This window comes from Carassius auratus, chromosome 41 (genome assembly GCF_003368295.1).
Source record: "Carassius auratus strain Wakin chromosome 41, ASM336829v1, whole genome shotgun sequence".
Lineage (NCBI taxonomy): Eukaryota > Metazoa > Chordata > Actinopteri > Cypriniformes > Cyprinidae > Carassius > Carassius auratus.
Genome location: NC_039283.1, coordinates 2,199,339 through 2,226,838, shown reverse-complemented (window position 1 = coordinate 2,226,838; position 27,500 = coordinate 2,199,339). Strand labels below are relative to the sequence as shown.

At 34.6% G+C, this 27,500-nt stretch overlaps 3 protein-coding genes across 10 annotated transcripts in view; 2 read left to right on the top strand and 1 right to left on the bottom strand.

The window, feature by feature from the left end:
- LOC113059533 (chondroitin sulfate proteoglycan 5-like) overlaps positions 1–8,359 on the top strand; it is a 27,607-nt gene extending 19,248 nt beyond the window's left edge. For 4 of the 8 annotated variants that reach the window (XM_026228076.1, XM_026228081.1, XM_026228075.1 and 1 more), the window contains exons 5-6: positions 2,681–2,737; positions 7,595–8,359. In XM_026228076.1, coding sequence (XP_026083861.1) covers positions 2,681–2,737; positions 7,595–7,765 — 228 coding nt within the window. In that variant the 3' untranslated portion in view covers positions 7,766–8,359. The remainder of the gene's footprint in view (positions 1–2,680; positions 2,738–7,594) is intronic. The other 4 variants (XM_026228078.1, XM_026228077.1, XM_026228083.1 and 1 more) reach the window with 1 other exon arrangement.
- LOC113059477 (collagen alpha-6(VI) chain-like) overlaps positions 1–27,500 on the bottom strand; it is a 1,020,620-nt gene that overhangs the window by 303,588 nt on the left and 689,532 nt on the right.
- LOC113059539 (protoporphyrinogen oxidase-like) lies at positions 14,496–23,865 on the top strand. Its single transcript, XM_026228094.1, has 13 exons — positions 14,496–14,583; positions 15,307–15,452; positions 15,787–15,921; positions 16,734–16,849; positions 16,929–17,061; positions 17,208–17,352; positions 18,488–18,681; positions 18,784–18,847; positions 19,151–19,269; positions 19,490–19,603; positions 20,759–20,908; positions 22,497–22,539; positions 22,632–23,865. Exons 2-13 carry the CDS (start codon positions 15,366–15,368, stop codon positions 22,763–22,765), a joined length of 1,434 nt encoding a protein of 477 aa, XP_026083879.1. The 5' UTR covers positions 14,496–14,583; positions 15,307–15,365; the 3' UTR covers positions 22,766–23,865.

Genomic DNA, 27,500 nt, shown 5'->3' with positions numbered 1-27,500 from the left:
AGGCAGATCTGGAAGACATGTTTTCCCCTGACACATACATACACATACACATGCAGGCCATTTGTTTTAAACATAAATGCAAGCGACAATGTTGTTTAATTTCATTTGGACCTTTTGGAATTTGGCTAGAGATGATTCTAGGTTTCTAGGTCCTTTCATTCATATTTTACCGTTCAGAGGAATATTTATCTTTTTATGTAAGAGAGGTTGTGAGTTTGAGTCTATAAAATGATAAAATTATTTTTTTATTCAATTATTTTAATTCAACTTTTTTATCAATTTTTTTTTATTTTTTTTTATTTTTTTATAAATTAGAATTGCATTTGTTTGACATTAAATCTATAATGATATTTTTTTTTTTTTTTTTTAGTGAAATGTTATGGTTCCAAGGTATAGCTCTTATTTTACATGATGATAATTACAGCTATGTTTTGAAAATGACTGAATCATTTACATTCATTTTATTTTTCTATCAACTATATTAACATTTTTTAATTATTTTTTTTGTTAATTGTTTTTTTATGAAATAGAATAGCAGAAATTTAATTATTATTTTATTTGTTAAATTTTGTATTATATTAATCTTAATTTTGTAATTTGTAATTGATTTGAATATTTAAAAACAAATTAATATTAAAAATAATATTTTTATATCAGTATCAATAATCATTACAATGATTCATGCATAATTTTATATTTTAGTGGTTGTATTATTGATTGATTTTGTAAAAAAAAGGAACTAGAGACATTAAATTAGTACAGCAGAAATTTAATTATTGTTTTTTGATTATTATTATTTTATTCAATTTTATTTATAATACAGTTTCATTTATTAATATGTTACTGATTAATTTTTTTTTATTATAATTAATTTATTTACTATTAATTAAATATTAATTACATTCATTAATACATGATTGTACTCTAATTTAATGTACATTCTTTTTATTAAATCACTAAATGTAATTACTAAATTACAATACTTTTTTAGTTTAATTTATAAAATTGTAATTAATTAATTTAATTAATTTAAAAAAGTAATTAGGTGTAATTAGTTATTAGGTTAAAATTTGTAATAAGGTATATCAGTAATGGTAGCATAGGTGGTTGATTTGCATTTTGTGAGTTTTTTTCTTTTTTTTACGTGGAATAAAGAGTGTTCAGATTAGATGTTTTCTGATTTGAAGGAAAGATAAGATACTATGTAACAAACTTTGTAAGATCTAGAAAGGGAAGGAAATCCACCCTTAGTGTTGTCACTGTTTACAGCAAACGTGATGAGAGATCACACTATGACAGATTTTTAAGAGTGAGTTAATGGCAGCATCTCTGGGTCAAGCATTGTGCCATGATTGCAGACCTTGGACTCCGCTGAGAGCGCCCACCCATGCCACCCTCCTCCCCCCATCACCCTGCTCCCCTTCTCTCTTCCTCTGCACCGCTGCATGTCTGACTCTTCACACGGGCCTCTAGTGGCCCTGTGGTCTGCTGCTGCTTGTCCATTGCTTCACATTAATATAACTGTCTGTCGTTTCACTCGTTTATCCTGGTTCAAAAAGATGAGAGGGTGAGTGGGCTCTTTCTGTGCCAGATCTCACCAACCAATGAAGTGTTGAGCAAAAATACAGGATAAACATCTGAGATGCAACGTCTCACTGCTGCCCATGGATGGCGTAACACTTGTCTAACAGGTCTGTCGCATGGGTAGATGTAGATCTAACACGAGCGTCGTTCTCTTCTGTGGAATAACCATAACACAGCTTTCTTTTCGTTTCAATTATTCTGATGTGTTTTTGAAAATACAGTATTGCAGTGGAAAGTAATGGAAAATACAGTATTGTTTTGCAATAGAATAGATATTTAGTTCATAAGATATAGATTTTTGAAAACTCTCAATATGTATGACATCTACGTTAAATACAACCATCTATGCATTTAAAGTTGCTGTAAATTCCAGCTTGGATGTATCAGTCAGATCAAAGTGAAACCAAGTCATATCTCTACTTTTTAGTATTTTGGGGGCAAAGGGGACATGATTTAAATGTCTTTAAGACCTGAGTTCAGAACTTATTTTCCCCCTGAGAGTTTTGAATTAATTATATATATTGTACTGCAACTCGAGGTCACATTTTTAAAGAGTTACACTCCCTTTTTACACACCATATATCATATTTATTCCATGGAACACAAAAGGAGAAATCATTGAGAATTTGTATATCTCTTTTCCAAAAAAGAATGAAAGAAAAAAAAAATTATTTTCCAGTATATATGAATTTTTGTTATTAAATAGTCACTCTTTGCTAAAAATGAAAGAAAACACACACACACACACACACACACACATCTATCACTTTATGTTTGCCACACAATGATTATATTTTTTTGCCTCAGGGTCAAAAACCTAATGACGTTAAAGGGCCCTAGATGCATGTCCACAATGTTGATGCTTGCATAAAGCAAAACAAAAAATGATAATAAAATAAAAAATAAACTCTAGGATAAATGGCTCTAGTGTGAGAATACTTCTCACCGCAGAAGGATCTAATGCAAAGGGCCCTTTTCTTATCCTTCTGTCTGTCCTTCCCTGTCACATTCTTTCTGTATTCTCTATCTCTGTCTCGTTCTGAATGGAAATGATATTTATGAGGTATATAATCCTCTTAATGCCCCCACCCCTCAGAAAACCATGAGCAGATACACCTGGGAGTGTAAGAGCAAAGAGGAGCCCAACTGTGAGGTAAGACTTACAACCCCACAACTCTGCCCAAAGAACAGCAGCTGTCCTTTCATTGTGCTGTTCTCCTGTCAATCAAACTGTACTGACCAATCCTGGCCCCTTCCTACCATAATCATCATAGTGAACTCAAACTACTTTTGATACAGTATGGTCCATTTGAAAACTTAAAGGGATAATTCAGCCCAAAATGAAAGTTCTGTCATCATTTACTCACACTCATGTCGTTCCAAACCTGTATGACTTATTTTCTTCTTTTGGTGCACCACAAAAGTGGTCCATTTTGCATTAGATTTTAGAACTACCTGATCTCTGATCATTACAGTTTGCACATTTTTTCATCGCAAATGTTGATCTGCCTTCAAAACACCCGGTAAAAGAGTCGCACAATAACGTGCGTCATCACTACAACACACCCTTTACGGCATTGGTTCTGGCTTTTGTTCACACAGAGCTCATTCTGGGACTGAACCCGGCAGTGTCACTAGGTCCCCGACCCGGGATCAATCCCGTAATCAATCCAAATTGTGAGACCAAAGTGCAGTGTGAAAGGGGCTTATGTCCACTAACAAAAAGGGTCACTTACAAATAATTACAGACCATAAGTGGAATTCACATCTGTGGGTGTATATTGTTTCAACTAGATTCGTCTGCAGAAATATAATATGCCAATATGAGATCAAGAATGAGATAAATTCTCCAAATCCTTTCAAACACTCAATGACCTTCAGACAATACAGGACGCCACAATTGATTGTCTCCTCCAGCCGCTTAGAGCTCATCATCACAGAGACAACACTCCTGAAAATGAAATGCATGCCATGAAACAAGGAATCCCTCAAGACAAGAAGGGGGGACAAAATGTGGACATCCAGGCCTCTTTAGTACCATCAGCTCAGAGCTACTGCTCCACAGATCGATATCCGCTTGAGTAAAAGAGCCAGGCTCTGGCTAGCAGCCAAAACACCCTCTTTCTCTCTTTCTCTCATGCCATCTCACTCCACGCACACAGACCTAAAGCCTCAGGGAGGGTCTGTGACTTGACAGATGTTTTGGAATGAAATAGAGCATATATAAACTAGAGCGGAGAGGTCAGATAAGTGAATATTCTTCACTCAAGAGATTTTGACTTGATTTAAAGGAAAAGGTCAGGTCAAAAATTTATTTTATTCACCCTCATGTGTTGTTCCAAAACTGTATAGTTTCATCTCTAGAACACAGAAATAAGACATTTTGAAGAATGCTGGTGAGCAAACCGTTACGGATTCCAGTCATTTCTGTTATATTTTTGGCTATAGTATCGTATTTTCCGGACTATAAGTTGCACTTTTTTTCATAGTTTGGCTGGTCCTGCAACTTATAGTCAGGTGCGACTTATTTTTCAAAATTAATTTGACATGAACCAAGAGAAATGAACTAAGACAAATGAACCAAGAGAAAACATTACCATCTACAGCTGCCAGAGGGCGCTCTATGCTGCTCTGTGCTCCTGTAGTCTACACGGAAAACATAGAGCGCCCTCTCGCGGTTGTACACGGTAATGTTTTCTCTTGGTTCTTGGAACTAAATGAATGCGAACTATAGTCCAGTGCGAATAATATATGTTTTTTTCCTCATCATGACATTTATTTGGACGGATGCGACTTAGAAATTTGTTATTTCCAATGTAGGCGAGTGGTATGCGCGCTCATAATGGAAGCGACGCGGTCGCGATGCGCACGTGGTGCAACGCGCCCGTTTTTTCCATATCATAGTTGTATATGGATTGCCATTTTGAAATAAATTTAGTAGCAGAGCTACTGCAAGCGATTTTTAGAGCTGCAAATCCATTTATCCTTTGCTGAAATATCCGCGTCTTCATGGAGAGAGCATGTCATGTCTGCTTAACAAAGGCAGACGCCTCTGGAGCGCTTCTGCCTGAGCGCTTTGGAAAGAAGGAGAAAATGGCGCGCCTAGCGTTTTCCACGCGTTTTTAGGTGCGATATGTGAATGGCCCCTTATACTCAGGTGCGACTTATAGTCCGAAAAATACGGTAAATGGAAACCAAAACTCATTGGTTGTCAACATTCTTCAAAATATCTTGTATTCTAAAAAAGAAAGAAAGTCAAGCAGGTTTGGAATGACATGAGGGTGATTAAATGACGTCAGAATTTCATTTTTGGGTTATCTTTCTCTTTAAAAAAACATATGGACCATGCTAGTACACCAGAAAAGCTGGATCTGTCCAACCACTCTCTGCAGTTTTGACCTCTATCCTCTCACTTTCCAGATTCAAAATGTATACAATGACATTTTACTTTATACACAGAAAATATGTGTGGTGACCCACTGCTCTATTCCCATGTGTCCGTTATCCCTCTGTCCACTCCACTTTTAAGCTATAGTCCTTGCTCCTCTCTTGTCGTCTTAGTGTCCTTCCTCGAAGCTTTGCAGTTAGCTGCAACTGACAATTACTTAGGTTCCTTTTCAGTTAAAATACTGCCTTAGAAAGAAGCTAGGTTTTGCGGTGTTGTGTATTACATCTAAAATTATGCTTAGTGTATAAATTTCAAAGCCTGCAATATATATATATATATATATATATATATATATATATATATATATATATATACTAATATACTATATACCTTTATAAAATATTAATACTACCATTTGAAAATATAGGGTAATTAACATGTTTTAAAATGTTTTTATTTGATAAAAAATATAGTAAAAACTGTAATATTGTGAAATATTATGAACATTTAAAAAAATGGTTTTCAATTTAAATGTGTTTTAAATGTAATTTATTCCTGTGATGGTAAAGCTGAATTTTCAACGTCATTACTCCAGTCTTCAGTGTCACATGATCCTTCAGAAATCATTTTAATATGCTGATTTGTTGCTCAGGAAACATTTATTATCAATGTTTAAAAATGTTTTGCCGTTTAATATTATTATGGAAATCATGACATATTTTTGAAAGACAGAAAAATAATATTTTGTAACATTTTAAATGTCTTTACTGTTACTTTTGATCAATTTACTGCGGCCTTGCTGAATAAAATGTATTAATTTATAAAAAAAAATAATAATAATAATTACCCAAATAATTTGGTAGTGTGTGATATGTAGACATTATTATTCAACAGTTGAAAAAAAAAAGTTTAAAAGTAATTAGGGAAGAGCCACATTATAACTTGTCTTGATTGGCTAATACCTGTCAGCATTCTCTCAATTGTTTAACTGTCTAATTAAGCTTCAAATGAAAATGCATTAAAATGTAACACATTGCAGTCCATGGTAAGAACAACATGGTAGCCTCCACTTCTCAGTAATACCATAGTAAAAGTTGACTGGAAGGATGCAAAGAAATAACCATCAGTCACCTCCATCATGACTCTCTTTATATCCAAAGAAGATCCCTCAAACAGCTCAAAAGAAGTGTAATCCCCCTCCCAATCCAATCGCAAATAAAAAGCTAATTTTCTAGTTTCATGCCGACGGAAGAAAGGACGCCCCCTATCCGGTAACGTTGGAGGTGGCGTATCCCCACGTCCTGCCCGAAGTTACAATCTAAGTCATCGCTGAATGGGTAAATCATCTTTAGTTGTCTCAAAATGTGACACACCCGTGCCTTAATCCAACTTCATCAAGGGACAGGGATGCCTTATTAGCTTCTTATCCAACAAAACAAGTTTTGCCCAAACAGCTTCCCCTGAAAAAAACATGCTAGACAAGCTCTGGATTGAGGGTGTCAGTTATCCCTAAAACCAGTTGTTTTTGTATTTAAAATGATGCAAATCAGCTTTAATTCACTATGAAGCTCAAGTTAGATGATCAAAGTTTCAATTACTGCTCTAATTAAAGGCCACTGAATGGTTATTCCACAGAGAGAGAGAGAGAAAGAGAGAGAGAGAGAGATATTTATTACTATGGCAGGTGAGCTCCTCTTGCCAGATCTTTTGTTTCAGTCCATGGTTTCTCCTGTTCACTGGCGGGACAGGAGTGTGGGATGGGCTGTATGAGCTTCGATGGGTTTGCATGTATGCATGTGTGTCAGGACACAGGTGGATCATACAGCCTCCGCTCTGCCCAGAGGAGAAAACAGCCTCAACCATTGATCAACTGCAGTCAATTGATTTATTTGATGCAGGATCTGTTCCCGCAGTGACATCACACTCCAACTTTTTGGATGTGATGCCAAAGTGTTTTGGAAATAGTATCTACTAATTTATTATTATAATTTATATTTATAAAAAATTTTTTTTGTAAACAACTACATTTATTCACTACTTATATTTTGGTTTTGGTTTGGTGGAAATTATTTTTAGATTTTTTTTTTCTACTAGCAGATACAGTATTTATTTATGTATGTATTTATTTATTTATTAAAAATTTAAATTTCAAAATGATTAAAGTATTACGAGACCTAATGGGCAATATGATTATAGTTTATTTTATAACTTTACAATTGCACATTATCTAATTAAAAAAATATATTAGGGTAGGAGAAGTAATGAACTATATTATTTATTTATTTATTTTAAATACTTAAACATTTACTGGGTAATTTGCAATTATAAAGTTAGTAAATAAATAAAGAATATCCCTTGTGACATCTCCTCTACTACTTTAATGGTGTTTTCTTTTCTTTTCTTTTTTTGAGATAAAATAGTACATTATGAGTGTGATTTATTTATTTTTATTAATTTGTTTACATTTTTATATATATATTTTTTTCAATCATTTAACAAATATACAGTTGCATATTACCTAATAAAAAAAAATAATAAAAAAAAACATTTATTAAAAGTAGGTGACGTTATAAATGATATGAGGTTGTGGCAGAGGTCTAACATGGGACTATCATTTCTCAGGATGATCCTAATGCCCAGAACAAGCTGGAGGACCCCGTGAAGTCCCCCCCACCCAAAGAGGACGAGTCGCTGAACATCCAGAACTCGCTCACCCCTAAGCACGAGAACCATAAGGTGCTGGGCGAGGACGACTCTTCGGAGGTAAACTCGCTGCAGAACAACATGATGTAGAACAGTAACAAAAGCAACCCACGCAACCACGTCCACGATCACTTAAAGCATCGAGAAGCAGATGCTATGAGCAGCCACACTCTCCACACCATCACCACATGACAGAAAACCTAAAAAAAAGAAGAAAAAAGAAAAGAAAAAGAAAACAACCCTTATACCCACTGAGTCTCCACCTCCTGTCTCACCTCTTGTTGCAGTCTTTTTGCCCTGTAGTCGACCCGCCCCTGACCCAGCCCTTATATATTCACACACCTACCCCTGCCTAACTGAATTACGGCATGCGCTGGTGTATATTGTAAAAAAGAAGAAAAAAATAAAGCATATTTGGGGTTTCAAATATAAAACGTTGTCATAAAAGAAAAAGCTACTGAGAGGTTTCGATGTTTGTCTGACTAATTCAGTGAGTATGTATAAATATATGAAAAAAAAAACGCTTGGATTGATATAAAGAAAAAAAAAACACAATGTGTCTTTGTTTTGATGTGATTTCTAATCCTTTGATGTACTAGTTTTATTTTGTACTTTTTTGGGAATATAAACTACGACGAGAAAAAACATCTGCCAGTTGTTGAAATAAACCTTTTTAACATTAAAGTCCTTGTCCGCGTGTGTTCCTAGCCTGCGTTCTTTTCCCTGGCCAGATGCTCTTGCTTTGCTTGGTGTTGCGCATGGCTTTTTGATTCCTGCATCTCTTTAAACCTTCACACTGATGGCGTTGTGCAGAAGCTGGTAAGCCTGTCATAAGGTGGGTGACCCCAAATCATACACATCTCTCTGTTTTTTTATTCTGGTATGAATTTAAAATCAATTGCATCAGTTTCGGAGGTGATAGGGATCAGCTAAGACTCATATTAGAGCTTTTGTATTAGATATGTCTCTCAGCAATGGTCTTCAACCTTTTCCAATTTAGTACTGCATAATAAGCATGGCTTAAAATAACCTATACATCTATTGTCAGGGAAAAATGGAATAAATTGTTTATTTAGTCAAGGGCTTGAAATAGTCAACGCCGGGTCATTCTATCCTGGGTTTTCTTGCTGCACATTTCATACTACTCATGGAGTAAATTCACTGTACATTCCTAAATTCTTTATTAATGTTATTTGCATATTTGCATTGTCCGTGTCACTGACTGGATGAATGCAGCACATGACCTGTTCATATAGCATCCTCATATCATAAGACCCCTGATTTAAAAAGTTAAAACCTAAGGTTTAAAAAAACAAAAAGCCAGTTGAATGGATCACGAAGAATGCTATCCCTCATAGGTATCTCTCTGCAGTCGGCGCAGCTGTCAAACCGACACACCAGGATTCCTTTCTCTTATAAATGAGTCACAAGTTCTTTATTGTGGTTTCCTCTTATGAGATTTTGATGATGAGGTTTGTTTCAGCCCCAAAGCAAAGACTCCTTCACCTAACCGCACTAATAGAGAACAAGTTCAATTGAGACCGCCAGCAAATAGGGAGCAGACGCACCGCTGAGACAACTTTTTCATTTAGCAGTGCGAGTCAGCCATTATTTTTATTTATTTCTTTTTATGTGATAATAAATAATAGCATTTGATTCGATTTTTCCAGTCCTGTGTTTTCAGTACCTCTAAGGCCTCTGGTTGCAGGGCTCTTTGTATGAATCTGTATTATAATGAATAATAGGGACCACTTCATCCTCTCATTCACAGAGCGACAGAAGTGTCTTTTCAATGCACCACAGATGCCTATGAAATCAGATCCGGGAACATACAGACCTACATAATCACGACGAGTCTATATGGTCACATTGTCTGTGAAACTCGGTATGTGAAACCCGTTCCTACTTCAGTGCTCAAGAGCACTTCGCTTAGTTTTGGCCAAATCTGAGTTAGTGGCAGCGCCACTTATTAAGGGATTTTTCCTAATCTAATTCCCGCCCGCTGCCATGACAACAGCATATACACAAGTATCAAAAACAAGGGAGAGATCACAACATGTGCTACACACACTAAAAATAAAAATCCTCTGTGCCCTGAGGTGGCTCTCAGTCTCTGACACTGTGACAAAGGACACAGTATTAATGTCCCCAGGCACTTCTGTCTCAAGTTTTTGTTGAATCCAAACCAGCTCGATCTCACCACTTCTCTAGAATTCTTTCACTGCTTTCTCTCCCTCCCCTTCCTTTTTCTGCCGTGCTGATCCTCATGCAAATGCAGCTCTGGGGGTGTAATCGTCATAGAAACACATTATGATAGCATGGCTCATTGCTAGATTAAGGAGAGGCTGGTCAATCTCTGCTTTCATTTTTATCACTCAGGTGGAAGTGTACAGCGAAATACAATGAAGATTCTGCATTTACTTGAAGAAGCTCTCTTTTACATTGACATTTAAATTAAGCAGACGCTTTTATCAAAAGCGACTTACAAATGAGGACAATGGAACAAAATCAAGCAATGATATACAAGTGCTATAACAAATCTCAGTTAGCTTAGACACAGTACACATAGCAAGGGCTTTTAAATAATATAATAAATAAAAAGAAAGCAGAATAGAAAAAGAATAAAGCAAGCTATAGTGTAAGGTCTTTATTTGTAATGTTTGTTATTCTGAATAAAGTAACTTATTTATTTAAATCAACAATTTAAAATAAAGAATTTTTGAATTCTATTATTCTACTATTATTTTTATTATATTTTTTTATTTTATGTACAATATAATGTAATAAATCAGTCGACTTATTATACACGCATAGTTATACATATTTTTATATTACATATTATTGATATAATATTGTATTTTCTTCATAAGAAAGAATTATATATATATATATATATATATATATATATATATATATATATATATATATATATATATATATATATATATATATACGTATATATATATATATATATATATATATATATATATATATACGTATATGTATATATATATATATATATTTTTTTTTTTTTATTATTTTTTTTTTATACAAATAGTTAAGTTAGGTCTGACAAAAGGTTGGATATCATTTATACATTCAAATAAGGCCTAAGTCTTCAAATGCTTTTGGGGCCACTAAACAAGTTCTAGACTGTTCTGTAGAATCAGAAGTAAACTACATCATATAATTTGCTTTTAATTCTCCTTGCTTCTTTACACCAATGCAGCTTGACCTAAATGTGACAGAAAGCAATTCTCGAACTGGCACATAATTAACTCTGTGTGTATATTATAAATGAGTCTGTTTTACCTTCTGCGTCAAGTGCTGTATGAGAGAGAACACTGAGGTGTGGTATCATCCGCCTCCACCAGCATGGGTACATGGATGCAGCATCCCTGCTTCCCCATTGGCTCCAGATACAGTGGAACCATGACATACAGATCTCAGACAGAGTTCACCCATTGGACATTAGAAATACTAGGACACAAGCGTGCACACACTCAAGCATTCAGCGCATTGGTTTAGGAGATTTAGATTGTGTGGGTACACTAATTATGTGCTGAACTAATAAGGAATGCTTAAGATTATTAATGAGGCCTTTGGAATGTGGGCTGAGAAGCCTTTATAATGGAAATGGACCTGACAGATTATGGCCCAAAAGCTAAAATACTCCCACACCCCCCTTTTCCCCAAGTGTGATTTGTCCTGCTGAGTTTGGCACGTCCTTTTGATGTTGAACAGCACGTGAGATCAGGAAGCAGGTGCAGGAAAGTGAAACTCTAGGTCACATTTCACCCTAAAATAAATGTATTTAAAAATGATATAAATTAATACTTTATTTTACAGTTCCCTTTATTGTAATGCCTCCAGACAATTGTTTTATTATTAAGTTTTGTTAAGACATTTTTGTATTTACTATTATTATATATTATTTCGTCATTTAAAAAAAATGGTCTTATGTTCTTTTATTTTATTTTATAAGTTTAATTACATCAAAATCAAGAGTTTGATCCTCAGATAATTTATGAATTGATAAAAATGTAAATCTTGAATGCATTGTTGTCGCTGTGGGTAAAATGCATTTAAGTATTTTATATATTATTATTAAGTTCTCATATATCTATATAGATAAACGCACGATATATACGGTAACTGTAATGAAAATAATTTATGTACACAAAATTCAGAATGTCACATAAAATATTGATGGTCATAAAATAGAATTTTCCTAAGCAAAATATAATGTCAAATTTCTATAATTTTATTTTGTTTGTTTCTTTCTTTGGTTGGTGTTGGTGTTGTTTGATATGAAATGTGATGTTTTTGACTGCTTTCACGTGATTCTTTCAGATATAAACAATAATTTGACTGGAGGAAAGATGATCATGTTTTTATAGAACACATTTTAATGCATACATTGTGTGCCAATAGAAATCTGCTTTGTGCACCTCTCTTTGCGTGTGTTCTCTTTGCAGAGACGAATGACAATTGACGTGGAGCTTCACCTTCCCAAAAATGCCAAAGTCCTACCCAAGCCCAACCCATTAGTCCACTATGACGTGTTCCTCTATAAAGTGGCCAAATCACCAGCATGTGGCAGGGTAAAGCACCGGGTGAGATGGGAGGACTGTAAAAATTGTGTCTATGAGTCTCCCTCCTACAGCCCCGCCAGCACACGCTCACTGCCTGCAATCATCCACGGGAGGAACTCGCAAGAACATCTGATGAACTCTGAGCAGAGACTATGACCAGCATCCTCATGGTGCTCATGGTGTTTGAACAACACTGTAAGAATGGTGACTTTCATACAGACTTTTTTGATACTGGCCTAATGGTGCTCAGATAGTAAATATGTAGTATCAATTGAATGTAATGCTAATTAAATGCACTGTACCATAATGCAAATGCAAATATTTTCCCAATAAGATGGTCTCTGAGCAAAGAAAAATTAACATCTCTTGGGAATTTATCATCACCATATTGTTTAGAAAACCCTTTTTCTGCAAACAATAAATCAGAGTTTTAAACAGATCACCTTTTGTTTTTGCACACATGCATTTTTATAATTTATTGTATGGTAATCAGGTTGAGAAAATGAATAAACGCTACCACATTTTACTTTGCGAACTATGACAGACTAAAAGCCTGCAAGAAAATCCAGAGCTTTACGTGTTTGAAGTCAAATTCAAAGCAGGTCCACTGCACAAGGACTTAATTCAGGCTGAAGTGATGTGCTTTAGGTAAGAGGGTCTATGAAGTTCTTATAGTCTTATGGTAGGTACCCCTACAACCCCAGAGCAGAGGTATGTGTGAGTGTGAACAATGACATGTGGGCAAAGGGGTCTCCACAATACCAGAAGCAACAGAGCCGTCTCTTGAACCGCAGGGAGCTCCTGGGCCTCTTTGTGTCACATGGGATTAAATTAGTACGCTCCATTAGCTTCTCAGTGACACAAAGACGCTTTGGCCTGCTAGTGAAACCTATAACGCACACCTGGTGTCTTTTTACATATTTGTATTTCATAAATCACAGAAAAACACTTTCTACCGTCAAGAAAGAAGTACTTAACTCAACCCTTGTCAAGGTCAATATCACCCTCCGTCTACCATGATGAAAACGTTTATTCGTCAGCAACAGTACTTGTCAACAGTGAAATAAATTCTGTAAGAATAGCAATAAATAAATAAAAAGCTGAAAAGTGTCCAAATAAAAACAAATATAGGGGAGAGTGTGGTGTATTGAGCCTGTGGGGAAGTTGAGCCACAACTTGTTTCTTGGCAACCTTAAACAAAATGGGTAATGTGACCACAATTATACCGTGTGATTGAGAGAGGCCCTTGGAATGATTGGTAAGTTATATATATAAAAAAGTATTTTTGTGTGTTCAAGGACTCATGCTTATTGTGTCTGAACAATTACAGACAAATCTGAAAAAATATAGCCTTTAGGAGGCTATAATATGGATCTAAACTGATAGCATGATGTTAGCTCTAAACTGCTGGATGATACAAGTTTGTTAAAATGATAGGAGTGGGGTTATTTGAGCCAGTGTCTTACCCTATCTTTTCATTATAAGTATTATTTTACTGTAATACAAATTTCAGAACAAAATCACATGCAAAACAAAGAACAAAAACAAAAATGTATAAAATAAAAAGAAAATAAATAAATAAATAACAATAATAATTTTTCACTTGTTATTGAAAATTGGCCATTTAAGTTTTTCTGAAATTGTATTTCCCTGTGAAATTTATAAGTGGGATGTTAAGTTCTATCAGCCCAGTTCTGTAAGGTCAGTTGCAGTTTGTTTTTTTAACTCTTCAATCTGAACTTTATTTTGTTCTGAAATTTATATATATATATATATATATATATATATATATATATATATATATATATATATATATATATATATATATATATATATATATATAATTTATCTTCCTTTTATATAGCATGAAGTGAAATTGTTCAGTACTACTTATAATCAATGGCACAAGACAAGTTTAAATCATTGTGGATCAACTTGCCCCTATACCTAGGCTCAATTTACCCCACACTGGGGGCAAGTTGAGCCAAGATACACACGCATGCATATTCCTACGTATAATTTTAACAAAAAAACAAAAACAAAAACAAAGATGCAACACATCTGTAGCAGTCATTATGAATGGAAAAGCCAACGATTAAATAAAAGCCATATAAACCGTCATTATCCTAGGAAAATGGCATGGTCTCTTCTGTCATCTAGTGGTTGAAGTTCTCCATTACATGCTGAGTAAGTTGCGGAAACGGGGTGGGACTTTTATTTTGAAACACTCGTGTCGCCGCCTACACACAAGACTCTTGTGTAACTTATGTAACAGCAGAAGCCGTGCTATCCAAATCACACAATTATATGCAGGTAACAAATGATTTTTCTCAATTCTTATGAATGTAATTCATATTTTTTCAGTTAGTGGTCCCTCTGTTTTTTTTTGTAGTTTTTTAGTTTTTTTAACATTTCCACATTTTGTCTTCCTGTTTATACTGTATGTTAGCAAAGGCAAATGAAATATGTTAGAAAGAATGCAAACATTGTCATTGATGTTTTAATATGTCTCTTCTTTCTAAGTAACGTTAGCTACAATAAATAAATGTTAATTTTCAGGGTGCATTGTCGCGTTTCTGTATTAAAATATGAGACTCGTCATGTAAAATATGCTGTCACTTGACTCTATAATATTCTCACTCTACACTCTACGTATTTAACAACATATATATTTATATTTTAAGATTGAAGTTTAACTCTGACCAGTTAACAGATAATGGACAGTTGGTATTGACATGTTTCTTCCCTCTTTTGTTTAAATATGATAAATGACAGCTGCTTCACCTTATCAGGGGCCACCACCCTGTTACTCCCATCCAAGCCCACAGGGCCCCACACCAATGTAGAAAACCCTTCCTAATTATTATCTTTCAAGTCTAGTTAACTGTCAAAGATTCATTCAGTGTCCAGTATGACAGAGTGACCGAATGTGGCTCAACTTTAATGTTTATTTTTTCTTGGATTAGAAAAGGACAGGTTGCATGCTTTAGTATAAGAATGCTTGTTATATTATTCACAAATGATCTTACTGACCAGGCATTGTCGTTTTAGACATTGGTCAGTTTTGTTGCAGGTGTGGAAGTGTTTGGAGCTGAATGCAGAAGGTTGTAGCTGTGCTTGGTGGGGGGATTGGGGGTCTGTCGGCCTGCCATCATCTGAGCAAGAGTCCTAATGTTTCCAAGGTACAGTATCTGCTAATAATTTCCATAAAATCTTTTCAGAGAGTTGATTTTCCACCACAGATGCAACTTTTCCTAAAAAAGCACTCTTTCCCCGATGCATTTCTCATGTTTCAGAGCTGCTCTGAAGCATTGTGATCTAGCCAGCTTGTAATCATTGATAAAGCAACAAAGTTCATTACTGCTAAAGCTATTGCCAGTTTTCTATCTGAATTTGTGATTTAATCGATATGCTTTCATTGCTACATTAAACATGAAGGTCAGAACACATTTAAAGTCAAAATAAGAACACATTTCCTTTAACACTGTACACCACGCTCCACCTCTGCTGATGTAGATTGTGCTGTTGGAGAGATCTGGGAGATGTGGGGGCTGGTTGAGCTCCATACGGAGGGATGATGGAGCCGTGTTTGAACAGGGACCACGAGGGGTGCGACCTGCAGGTGCCGTCGGCCGGAACACTTTAAATATGGTATGCATGTGTGAATTGATGGAGAAATCTGAATGAATTCAGGAATTTCAATTCACGTGATCAAATTCGTGTAATCTCTGATATTAAAATTTGGTTTGGAAAATGAGTTGCCACCAACTTAACAAAAGAATTTGGTTGTACCTAAAAACTTATTGTAACTCACAAACTTTCATTGTTTATTGCGTTTATAAAATAGGGAGGAAACAGCAATATATATATATATATATATATATATATATATAAGTAAATAGTTAAAGGAATAGATTGCCCAAAAATGAAAATTACCCCATGGTTTACTCAACTTTAAGTTATCGTAGGTGTGAATGACTTTCTTGTTTCAGACGAATACAGTCAGAGTTATTTAAAAAAAAAAAAAATGTCCAAGCTTTATAATGGCAATGAAGGGGGTTAAGATTTTGAAGCCCAAAAAATGGCATCCATCCATCATAAAAAGTACTCCATATTAATAAAGCCCTCTTAAAGTGAAGCAATGTGTTTGTACAAGACAAATATCCATATTTAAAACTTTATAAACTGTAATCTCTAGTTTCCGCTTTCTGTTGTACATGCTTTCAAGAGAGTGTCATTACAGCAGATTTTGTACGATGTAGGTGTAAACTTAAAAAGAACAGTATACATTTGAAGTAATAATCTTTTGTAACTTTAGAAATGTCTTTACTGTCACATTTGGCCAGTTGAATTTTTCCTTGCTAAATTAAAGAATTTGTTTAAAAATGAAAATGTACTGACCTTAAAGGACTTCAAATATTCTGAAGCAGGAACACTGTTCTAGTTATTGTTTTCTTGTGCAGGTTTCAGATTTGGGTCTTGAGTCTGAAATCCTGCCTGTTACAAAGGATCATGTGGCGTCTAAGAACCGCTTCCTGTATGTGAAGGGACAGCTGCACAAGATGCCGTCAAGACCTGGGTTAGAGGAAACACCACTGTGTGTGCAGTTACTTATCTAAAGTCATAAATATTTCATATCTTCTTTTCCTTTCCTCTAGTGGGGTTGTCCGCACCATCCCTCCTTTCTCTCGACCCATAATTCAGAGCGTTCTGAAGGAGATACTGATCAGAAAAGGGACAGAGGAGGATGAATCAGTGCATGCATTTGTGTCCAGACGACTGGGTACTGAGGTGAGATTCATCATGGAGGCTCAATGACCTGCTAAACGATCCATGTTGTCCTTGTCTTGTACTACGTGCTTTGCTGCCATGACAAATCAATCTCAAATGTTTAGTGAGAGTAGAGAGTCTGAAACTGATTGTATCTCTCCATGCAGCTGGCAGATATAGCCATAGACAGCCTGTGTAGAGGAGTTTTTGCAGGAGACTGCAGACAGTTGAGCATACGGTCCTGCTTTCCTCCTCTTTATGAAGCAGAGCGGTCTCGGGGCTCCATCGTGCTGGGCATGCTGATGGGTTCAGGTGAGAGCACAGAAGGGCCTGGAGAATCTGCTTTTCTTTCTTTTTTACACTATGCCACCATGCAGTGCATTAATATGATAAACATTGAGTTTTAATTAATATTTTTGAATCCTGTTGGCTCATATACTGTATATCATGTAATAATAATATGATTATTAGTTATCATAATAATGCTTGATATTTTTTAGCATTTGTTTGAAATATAAATATTTCCCAACATTATAAATGTCTTTGCTTAATGCATTGCTAAATAAAGTTATAAAAGTAATTATTTTGTGTGTGCATATATATATATATATATATATATATATATATATATATATATATATACAGTGCTTTGCAAAAGTATTCAGACCCCTGACCAATTCTTTCGTATTATAAGATTATAAATGGTACACTGAAATTTCATTCTGATGGATCTTTGATTTGAAAGCGCTGAAACTTAAAATCAGTTATCGTAATTTGACATTGTGTTCTTGATTGGAAATATTTGTAGGAAAAATAAAAAGCGTAAGTATCTTGCTTGCGTACGTATTCAACCCCTGTAAAATTGCCACATTACATAAATTAAATTAAAATGTATGCATTTAGCAGAGGCATTTATCCAAAGCGACTTACAGTGCATTCAGGCTATCAGTTTTTACCTATCATTTATATCAATCGAACCTCCAGCATTGCGCTTGATAGCGCAGTGCTGTACCGCTACAGGAACACATTATATAATGATATTTATATATTCATAGTTACACCTTTAAAACCATGAGGCAGGAATGTTTTTTTTTTTTTTTACAATTTTTTTGTTAAATAAAAAATAAAAACAATATAATTAATGAATTTTAAAAGGTGTAGTGTACTTTCTTGTAACCATGATTTATTTTAAAAGGTGTAACCATGTATAGGTAGTAATATTTATTATAAAGGTTTTTATGCTTTTATAACGTATTTTAACCATGGTTAAATAGTTTAATACATATAAATTATTTATGGGTAAGTTGTTTAGAATTACTCATTTATAGATTTTGGTGTTTATTATACATTAGATATAAGACATTAAAATACGTTTTGCAATGCATAATTGTTTAATTTCATAGATTGTGTTACCGATTAATATTTGTTTGTATTCATATTATATAAGGAGGTGGTCCTAAAGTATTCCCTTCTGACTTGGCAAAGAGAGCATCTAAAGAGTCTTGGACTCAGTGGTCTCTTAAAAGAGGCATGCAGGCATTCCCAGAAGCCTTGGAGGACACGCTGAAGAGACGAGAACGAGTGGAGCTTCATCATCATGCCAAAGTGAAGAGTCTGAACCTGAACAGTGGAGGCTGGGAGGTGAGATGATGGCCCAGCATGAAGACGTAACTTCTTTAGACATTCAAACAAGATGAGCTGACTGAATATCTTTTGCTGAGTGTTAAAATATATTTTAAATAGATCAAACTAGATGATGGGGTCTCTTTGAAAGCTGATCATGTGATTTCTACACTACCTGCATCTGGTAAATACACTCATCTTACAGTGGCGTACTCCAGTGTTTCCTGGTTTTTGCTTAATTTTAAGTCTAATTTAGTGAGTTCTTTTAATTATTGATTCAAGCTGAAAAGTCCGATAGAAATGCATTTACATTTGCATTTACATTATAATGCATTTTCTGATGTTCAGTTAACGTTGCGAGCTCACAACTGAAGTTAAATGTGATCACCATTGCTGTGCCGCTGTAGATTCACACACTGCTCTCTACCCAGTCAACATACATTAACAGAGAGTAGATTTTACACTAATGTCTGTGTATTTTTACCAGAACTAGCACCTGTACTGCCCCCTGCTGCTCAACCTCTGTCGGAAGAGCTGCGATCCATCGCTTTAGTAACCGTTGCTCTGGTGAATTTGGAATATGAAGGCTTCATCCTTCCTGTTACTGTAAGACTTCACTCTGTGATTTTAAATGCATGAGACAAAATATAATGCAGACCCATAAACCATTAAATGCTCAAGATGTTTGGTTGCTCTGTTCAGTTCATAATCTCTTTGCATAGAAGAGCTTTCCTAATTGTACATGCATTAAAGAACTTTATATGTGTGTAGGGTTTATTCATAATGCATGTGTATGGTATATGTGCACGTGCTCTTTATATTTTAGGGTTTTGGACATTTGGTGCCTTCCTCTGAAGATCCAGGTCTGTTGGGGGTGGTGTATGACTCTGTTCCCTTTCCCCAACACAATCGGAGTGGAGGATTGACCACTAGACTGACGGTGAGACTGAGAAGGTTTTTTTTTTTTACCTTTTAACTAGAATAATTTTTTTTCCTTTTTTTAAAAGAAATGTATAGTTTAATTCTGCAAAGACACCTTAAATTTGCCAAAAGTGACAAACTGTTACATTGTCACAAAAGTGAGTAAATGCTAAGTCAAGCAACACAACATTGATGATACTAATAATAAATGTTTTCTGAGCATCGAATCAGCATATTAGAATGATTTCTGAAGGATCATGGGACACTGAGGACTGGAGTAATGATGCTAAAATTCATATGAATTAGAATTTAATTCTAATATTAAAATAGAAAAAAGTTATTTAAAATTGCAGCCACATTTTACTATTTGTATATATTTATTTATTTATTATTTTTATCATTATTATTTATACATTTTTTATCAATTAAAAAAATAAAGCCTTGGTGAGCATGAGATTTTTCTTTCTTTTTTTAATCTTACCAACTCCAGTAATATGTGTTGCACAATATCCACAAAAATATAATGTATAAATATGAATGTTGAGGATATTTTTGTAAAATGTCTTTCTAAAGTATTTTATTATTTTTAATATAAAAGGGTGATAAAAACATGTAAGTGTTGTAAAATAGAACATCTGGCAACATGAAAGTGACATACAGAAAATCCAATCTTTACTTTAAAGACAAGGTCTCTGGAGAGATGCGTCTATAAACGAGTAGCCCCATCAGCGATTTGCGAGTCTCTGATATGAATTCCTCCCCCTTCCCCTATCAGGAACATATTACATGCTGTAATAAAAATAGCCTTCGGTACTCTGTGGTCCTCACAACAACAAAAATTGGTAATGCATTATTCATTTCTCCCCCACTTAAATCATTATTAATTTAATAGTTAGCTGTCCTTTGCTTAGAACATGTTGTTTCTCCCTGCTTGAAAACATCTCTGTAGTCGAGAGGCCAGAAACATCTAGATTCAGAGTGCCATTAGAGGAGATGAAATATGCTTTGAGCAGTGTTAGCAACCTGAATAACATGATGCTACTCCCTCCAGCTGGGGAAGCAGTGCTCCTGTGAGTGAGGATGATCCAGCTGTTATCATCACAGAAGCCATTTCTAGTTGTCTAGTGTAATCACTGCTGCTCAGTGCTCTAGCTGTGTGTGTGTTTGACTCCAGGTGATGATGGGGGGCGCGTGGTTTGAGCAGACATTCGGGCATCCTGATTCAGTGACGAAGCAGACGCTGTTGGATCGAGCCACCCAGGCTGTGACCTCTCACCTGGGCGTAAACTCTCAACCTGTATGGAGTCGCGTCGCTTTACTCAAGGTGAGACTGTGTGTTGAAATAAAGCAATAAGCCATTACAGTGATTTTACCACAGGCGAGGGGAGTGCCTGAAGTCTCTGTAAATATGGCGTTAAGTATATTATAGCAATTATAAAATGTATGCAAATAGGAAAAATAACTGCAAAAAATAATTAAAAACATTGTTATTAAATTGTTATATACATATTCACGGTGTTACATCTTTAAAAACTTTAATCAAGAAAAAGAACATTTTTTTAAAATGTATGTAAACTGTATGTACCCTTAAATTGGTTATTGCCATTATGAAATAATAGGAAATTAGAAGATGCATTTTGTTTCTATAAATTGTAAGTGTAAAATATTGTTAAAAAATTGATATATGAGATATATGAATGTAAGTACGTATAAAATATTAAAAAAATATTAATTTTAATTCTAATAAATTATTATTAGTAAAGTCATTTAAAATATATAATAATAATAATAACAAGAATCGTTTTTTTAATTATTTTATTATATATATATATATATATATATATATATATATATATATATATATATATATATATATATATATATATATATATATAGACATAGATATGTGAATATAGCCTTGAGTTATTGCTATTATGAAATAAAAAATATGAAAAAAAAATGTCTTTGATCAATTAATAATAATATATTTTTTAAACTATATATTATACTATTATATATATATATATATATAGGTAGTTTACGGAGTTAGTTTACTTTTTCTGCTCTTTTGAAGTTAGAAACCATTTGTTACATAAAGTTGATAAATAATGTTAAATAATGTTGACTCAATCATAACATAGCAGTTATGCATGTAAGTCTTAAAGATAGTAAAATGGAAAAATTAGCCAGTGCAATTCACTGGGTCAGAGAAAGGGTGTAAAACATTAGTGTAAAACAAAATTTGGTTGAACTTTGGTGGATCTGGGAAGAAAAATGAAATTGCTACAGAAGTCTAGACTATGGCCCCATTAATTCACATTCATTTGAAGAAAGGCCAAACAATCTTTACTAAACAAGCTCTGACTTGAGTCAACCATGCTTAGCATCGGCTTCATGGAGCTCACAGCTCTCTCTGTGGTTCTGCTCTGCCATAAATCAGGGCTGATGGTCCCTTTCTTTAAACATTGCCCCTGCTCTCCATCTCTGTGGTTCTGGGAGTTCAGTGAGCAGAACAGGGGGGCTCTGGGAGGGTCTCTCGTTTTCAGGCTGGAGATGACAGACTGGTGTTGTGGGGGCAAGAGGAGCAACCAGCTGCTCTACTTCATTTCTGACTGACTTATTCTTAATTATATGGTCATAGAACAAGAAGAAAATTTCCACCTTAGTGCACCCACACGCACATACTCGTAAATTTTTTTGATGCTACATTGTCTCATTGTCTTCTGAACAGTTGAATTACCCTTATACACTCTCACAAAGAGAAAAGATATTCAGGCAGCTACTTTATCTCATATCTAAAAAAAAATATTTTTATTAATGAATGTAATTTCTTTTGAGTTTTTCTCTGCTCTGTGACTCCTGTTATTAAATCATTTTATCGATGTGTTTTTTTTTTTTTTTTTTTTTTTCAGAACTGCATTCCGCAGTATCATTTAGGACACTGGAAACGACTTGGTGAGTTTATTAATCACCCAAACTCATTCCACTATCCTTTCCCTGATCATGTTAATAAGGGACAGTTTGTGTGTGCTGTTTCATATTTTCAGAAAAGATGAGGCAATACATCAGCAACCACAATCTGCCCCTTACACTGGCAGGAGCGTCCTACGATGGTGTCTCTGTCAATGATGTTGTATTTAGCGGACGGACTGCAGCTGAGGGCCTCGTTGGGAAAACATGACTTACGCTAACTTAATTTTGTCTGCTTTTATTGAATATTATAGGTTTTGTGATATCCGATTGGTGATTCATGGGAAGCATCTGAAAAATATACACTACCGTATGAACAACATGCTTTACTTTAAGTATATTTCAATATAATTTGATAAATCATATGTTTTTTTTTCCAAATAAAATCGAAATATCTAAACATTAACTCAAGAAGCAAAACTGAGAAAGTTAGGAAGACTGTTTTCAAAGAAAATATTTTATTTTTGGTGCTCCATTGCCTTTCTTTTTTTTTTTTTTTTTTGAATCCCTAAATTCTCATTTATGTTTAAAATAAGGGGCACTTAAATGAGGAATATAATATATTTTCATCAGTCAGTTTCATTAAAGTTTGACATCTTGGGCTGGAAAATTGTCAATTGCTACTTGTATCTCACCCAAAAAGTCTGTCTGAATCAATTTTGCCATTAGTAAAGGTTATTCTGACCTGCATTCATGTCCCCTCAGCATCTATCAGTAATGGCCAGGGGCAGACTTAGATTTTCAAAATGCAGTATATTTTAACTCATCTCTTCCATTTGTCTGAAAGAAGATGGTAGTTTTCAGGTATTTTGACAAGGCTGAGATGAAGTGCCATTACATCAGGTTGCACTAAAAAACATTTTGCACTGAACATTTTACACCATTACACTGAAGTGGCTTCGATGGCAAATTTACAACTTCTATTTTGCATTTAAGCCAAGCAGCAAATTGGAAATGGCTATGACATTCTGCATTGTCATTGACTTTCAAAAGGAAAAAAAATGTAAAGTATACAATTACTCTGAGAACCAGACCTTTAATGGGTGCTTGAGAGCCAATTGTTTCACACACATATTGTTTCCAAAGCATTTCTCTTAATGTGTCAAAAATAGTGTGCCTTTTTGCCTTTTACATGCAGTACTTGCGAGATATCATTATGGATCCATATGCAACGAAGACTGATTGTGCTGCTTTCAGCCTTAGGTGCTTATAGTGAATGTGATTTTTTTGTAGTATGTAACAACAATAATTTCATGAAAAACCTCAATGTTTTTTTCTGACAACCACTCAATAAATGATCGTGTGTTTTTATGTGATTGTCTCAGTTCACTGGCTCTTTAAATATGATAATAAATTATATGTGTTTGGTTTGTTGCATGTAAAAATTCTTTAATAACTTCTATCCATTAAGAAAGACAAGTAGATTCAGCTAAGAGTGCCAGTACAGTTTAAAGCAAATAAACCTGCAGCTAACGAGGAGTTTACATTAATAAAACGGGACAAATATGAAATATTTAATGTGCAAATTACACAGCCACCCCTGAAACCATTATCTAACAAATGGCAAGTTCACCTATTGTCTGCAGTGACGTGCTTCTGTTGTTTCCACCTCTGGGTCTGTTGACAGTTCAGTTGGAAAGTTATTTGACAGTACGCACACCGTCAAACACAAAGAAAGCTGTGTCTGCCAGCAACCTTGAAATGTGTTGTTCCTCATTGGTTTTGTAATTTGCACATTTTAAGAGATTTCCTGATGTTCACCACAATTTTGAACGTCAATGAATGAATATATAATTAATATATAGGCTAATATTTAGCTAAATACTCTTCTCTCAAGGAGCTGTGGACACTGATGACATGTCTGGTGACAAGCTGTTTTACTGACGTCTTTTCACGGTTAAAACACTAAATGAGCGATTACACGAGACATTTATTTCATCTTTTAATTAGTATTTGAGAGGAATCGTTGATCGCATTCACCTTCAGTGCCTTAATTTCAATAATAAAAAAGGACAGCATATGGTTATGTCTAAAGCATTGGGGAAAACGAAACATATGGCTATAAAAGAGAAAATGGAAGCGCACAAAAGCATTGCTAGACAGTCATTTGATGTGTGAAGGAATCTCTTGTAAAATTCCCCGGGGAGCGGTTGGCAGCCTTCCTCTGCTGAACTCCTGAGTCCTGACAGAATCAGAGTTGTTAAGATGCCTGGCAGCAGTTCTGCTGTGAGATGTTATGTCCCTGTGTTTTATTTCTGGGATACTTAAGACAATTTTATCCTTGTTTGGTTATACAGCTTGAAGCATACAAGACAAATGCCGAATCTACCGATATTTACAGAGGCTGTCTAAAATATACTCAAAGCCAATTGCAGTATATTTTTGTACAATAATGTTTATCTTTCAATGATGACCACTAAAGTGTGTAATTGCCTGGCGTCTCAGGCAGATGTTAATTTCATAGATAGCTGTGCCAGTGTAATGTCTAATGTATCAATCAGTGTAAACACGTTGTTGCTGTATCTCACAGTGGTAACTTGTTTCTCATAAATCTGACTTATTATGATTATAATATCCTCCAGTGGGACTTTATTACTCATAATTGTGACTTTATATCTCCCAGTGTGACTTTAAATATTATTATAGCTCCCTTATTACTCATAATTGTGATTCTTATATCTCTATGTCAAGTCAACAATTCATGATAGATTATTTTTTGTTATATTTAAAAATTAGTTTTATTATTATTATTTTCTAACGTAAACATTATTTATTCATTATTTCCATTCAATTCTATTTTGTGCCCATTTGTTTATTTGGTATATAGCTGTGTACTTCAGCATCTTGCTATGTAAGGACTACAACCATTATCCAATTCATAAAATACTGTTTTAAATGTTCGATCTAAAAAAAAAAAAAAATGGACCAAATCATCATATTTGAATGATTTCTTAAAATCATGTGACACTGAAGACTGGAGTGATGGCTGCTGAAAAATGTAGCTTTGCCAACACAGCGATAAATTACATTATAAAGTATTTTAAAATAGAAAACAGATGGTTAAAATTTAATCAGATTTCACATGATTACTGTATTTACTGCACTGTTGATCAAATAAATGCAGCCTTGGTGAACATAAGACATTTTGATCAAACACACACAAAAGTGTCTGTTGTCTTTTTCTTTCTGTTTATATCATTCTGTGGGTACACAGCACGTTCCCTTGTTGAAAGAGTGACCTAATGTACCAAAATTACAAGCCAAATGGCATCCAATTATGATTATAAAAGCTGTTTGGTGGACTCTGCCGTCTACATATATTTCATGCTCAATCTGGGTCACTAAATACCCCTACGTCTCTAACATACCATTTGGCTTCACATTCTCAGAATAAAATATTATAATTAAGACTTGTTTGTGTTTTGACATGCTCTTTTAAGTCAATAGTAACCAGTGCTGTGCATAATAATGATAAATCCACGGAAACAGCCAGTTAGATCATCTTTGGATTCTTTTTAAGCTTATAATAGCATTTCCAGGCCTGATTCTGAATACTGTCCTAAATAAAGTTGCATTTTGTTTTTTGCAGGAAGGTAAACTGATATTATAATGCACCTTTGCTTCATTCAGGTATGTAAAAACCACTTCTCCAACCCATTCAGTTCCTGATGAATGAAATCAAGCCCCAAACCACTTTTTTCATTGAATATCATATTTCAGATTAGGTAAATTCATGCTAACTTTAATCACTGAAATGCTAAAATATCTGTGGGCCAGCTCAAGCTTGATCATTGTAAGTAACAAAAGTAATATGCATTTCTTTCTACATTATTTTAAGATACTACATTATTTTAAGATACTTTTCATTTAAAGTTTTAACTGTAAATTTGCATGCTTTTGTGAGTTATTCATTATTCATTCACCCCACATCAGCAAATTTACTGATTTATTGCCGCTGCTGCACCTAAGAGCGTTTGATAATCAGAGATGATTTACCTTTACAATGTTTTCATGCATCAAGAGCTACTGTACAAACAAATATGATAAAATGATTTTCTTCCCTATGTGATCTCTCATTAGCAAAAAAAAAGAAAACGTCAGCCTCTGAACCGTTCCCTTCTTGTTTATAACGCAGTGACAAGCTTTTCTCCAGGAATGATTGTTGTGTGCTCAGCATTCACTGTTGGATGGATTCTCAGATGAGCATCAGAAGATCATGCTCATCTGCTTTGCTGCACGGTTTCAGAGAGGTTTTGGGCTCTTGTCAGCTGGACTGGTTTGCCAAATAGTTGATTATAAATATGCTCAATTCATTAACAAGTGAAAATGAATATGAAAAATGGTTCAATAAAAATACAAACAGATTATTTCAACCTTAAAAGCCGGTACTTATATAAATATATAGCTCTGTTCAATGGATGTTAAAGGTTCTTCATGGAACCATCTACACCTTAAAGAACCTTTAAGGTTGTGAGGTCAATAATTTGTTCCCGAATGTTGTTAGAACTTAAGAAGAGTATGCAAACCAAAAAATTAAAATAATTATAATTATCAAGTAAATCTATGGTTATTTAGGACCAGATGCCATATTGAAGAAACATCGTCAGAATCCATCCATTTACTTTTCACTTAACTTAGCTAAGGGAATAGAAATTTGCAAATCTTACATGGAGAATTAATATAGGTTTCTGTAAAACAGCACCAGATACAATTTTTTACAGTGCTAAAAAATATTCCAGGATAATAAAAGGTGTTGCTTTCGTTTAAGATGTCCTTTTCCTCCCATGATACGCAGTGATTTAATCTGGCAACCGTCATTGTGCCATTGCAGGTTCATTACACATGAGGAAGGTCCTCTGGAGGCCGAACTGTCCATCAGCGGTCTTCTGTTGCCTCTATTGTTTGTCACAATACTGACTTCCTTACATCAGTAAAGAGCATCTGTG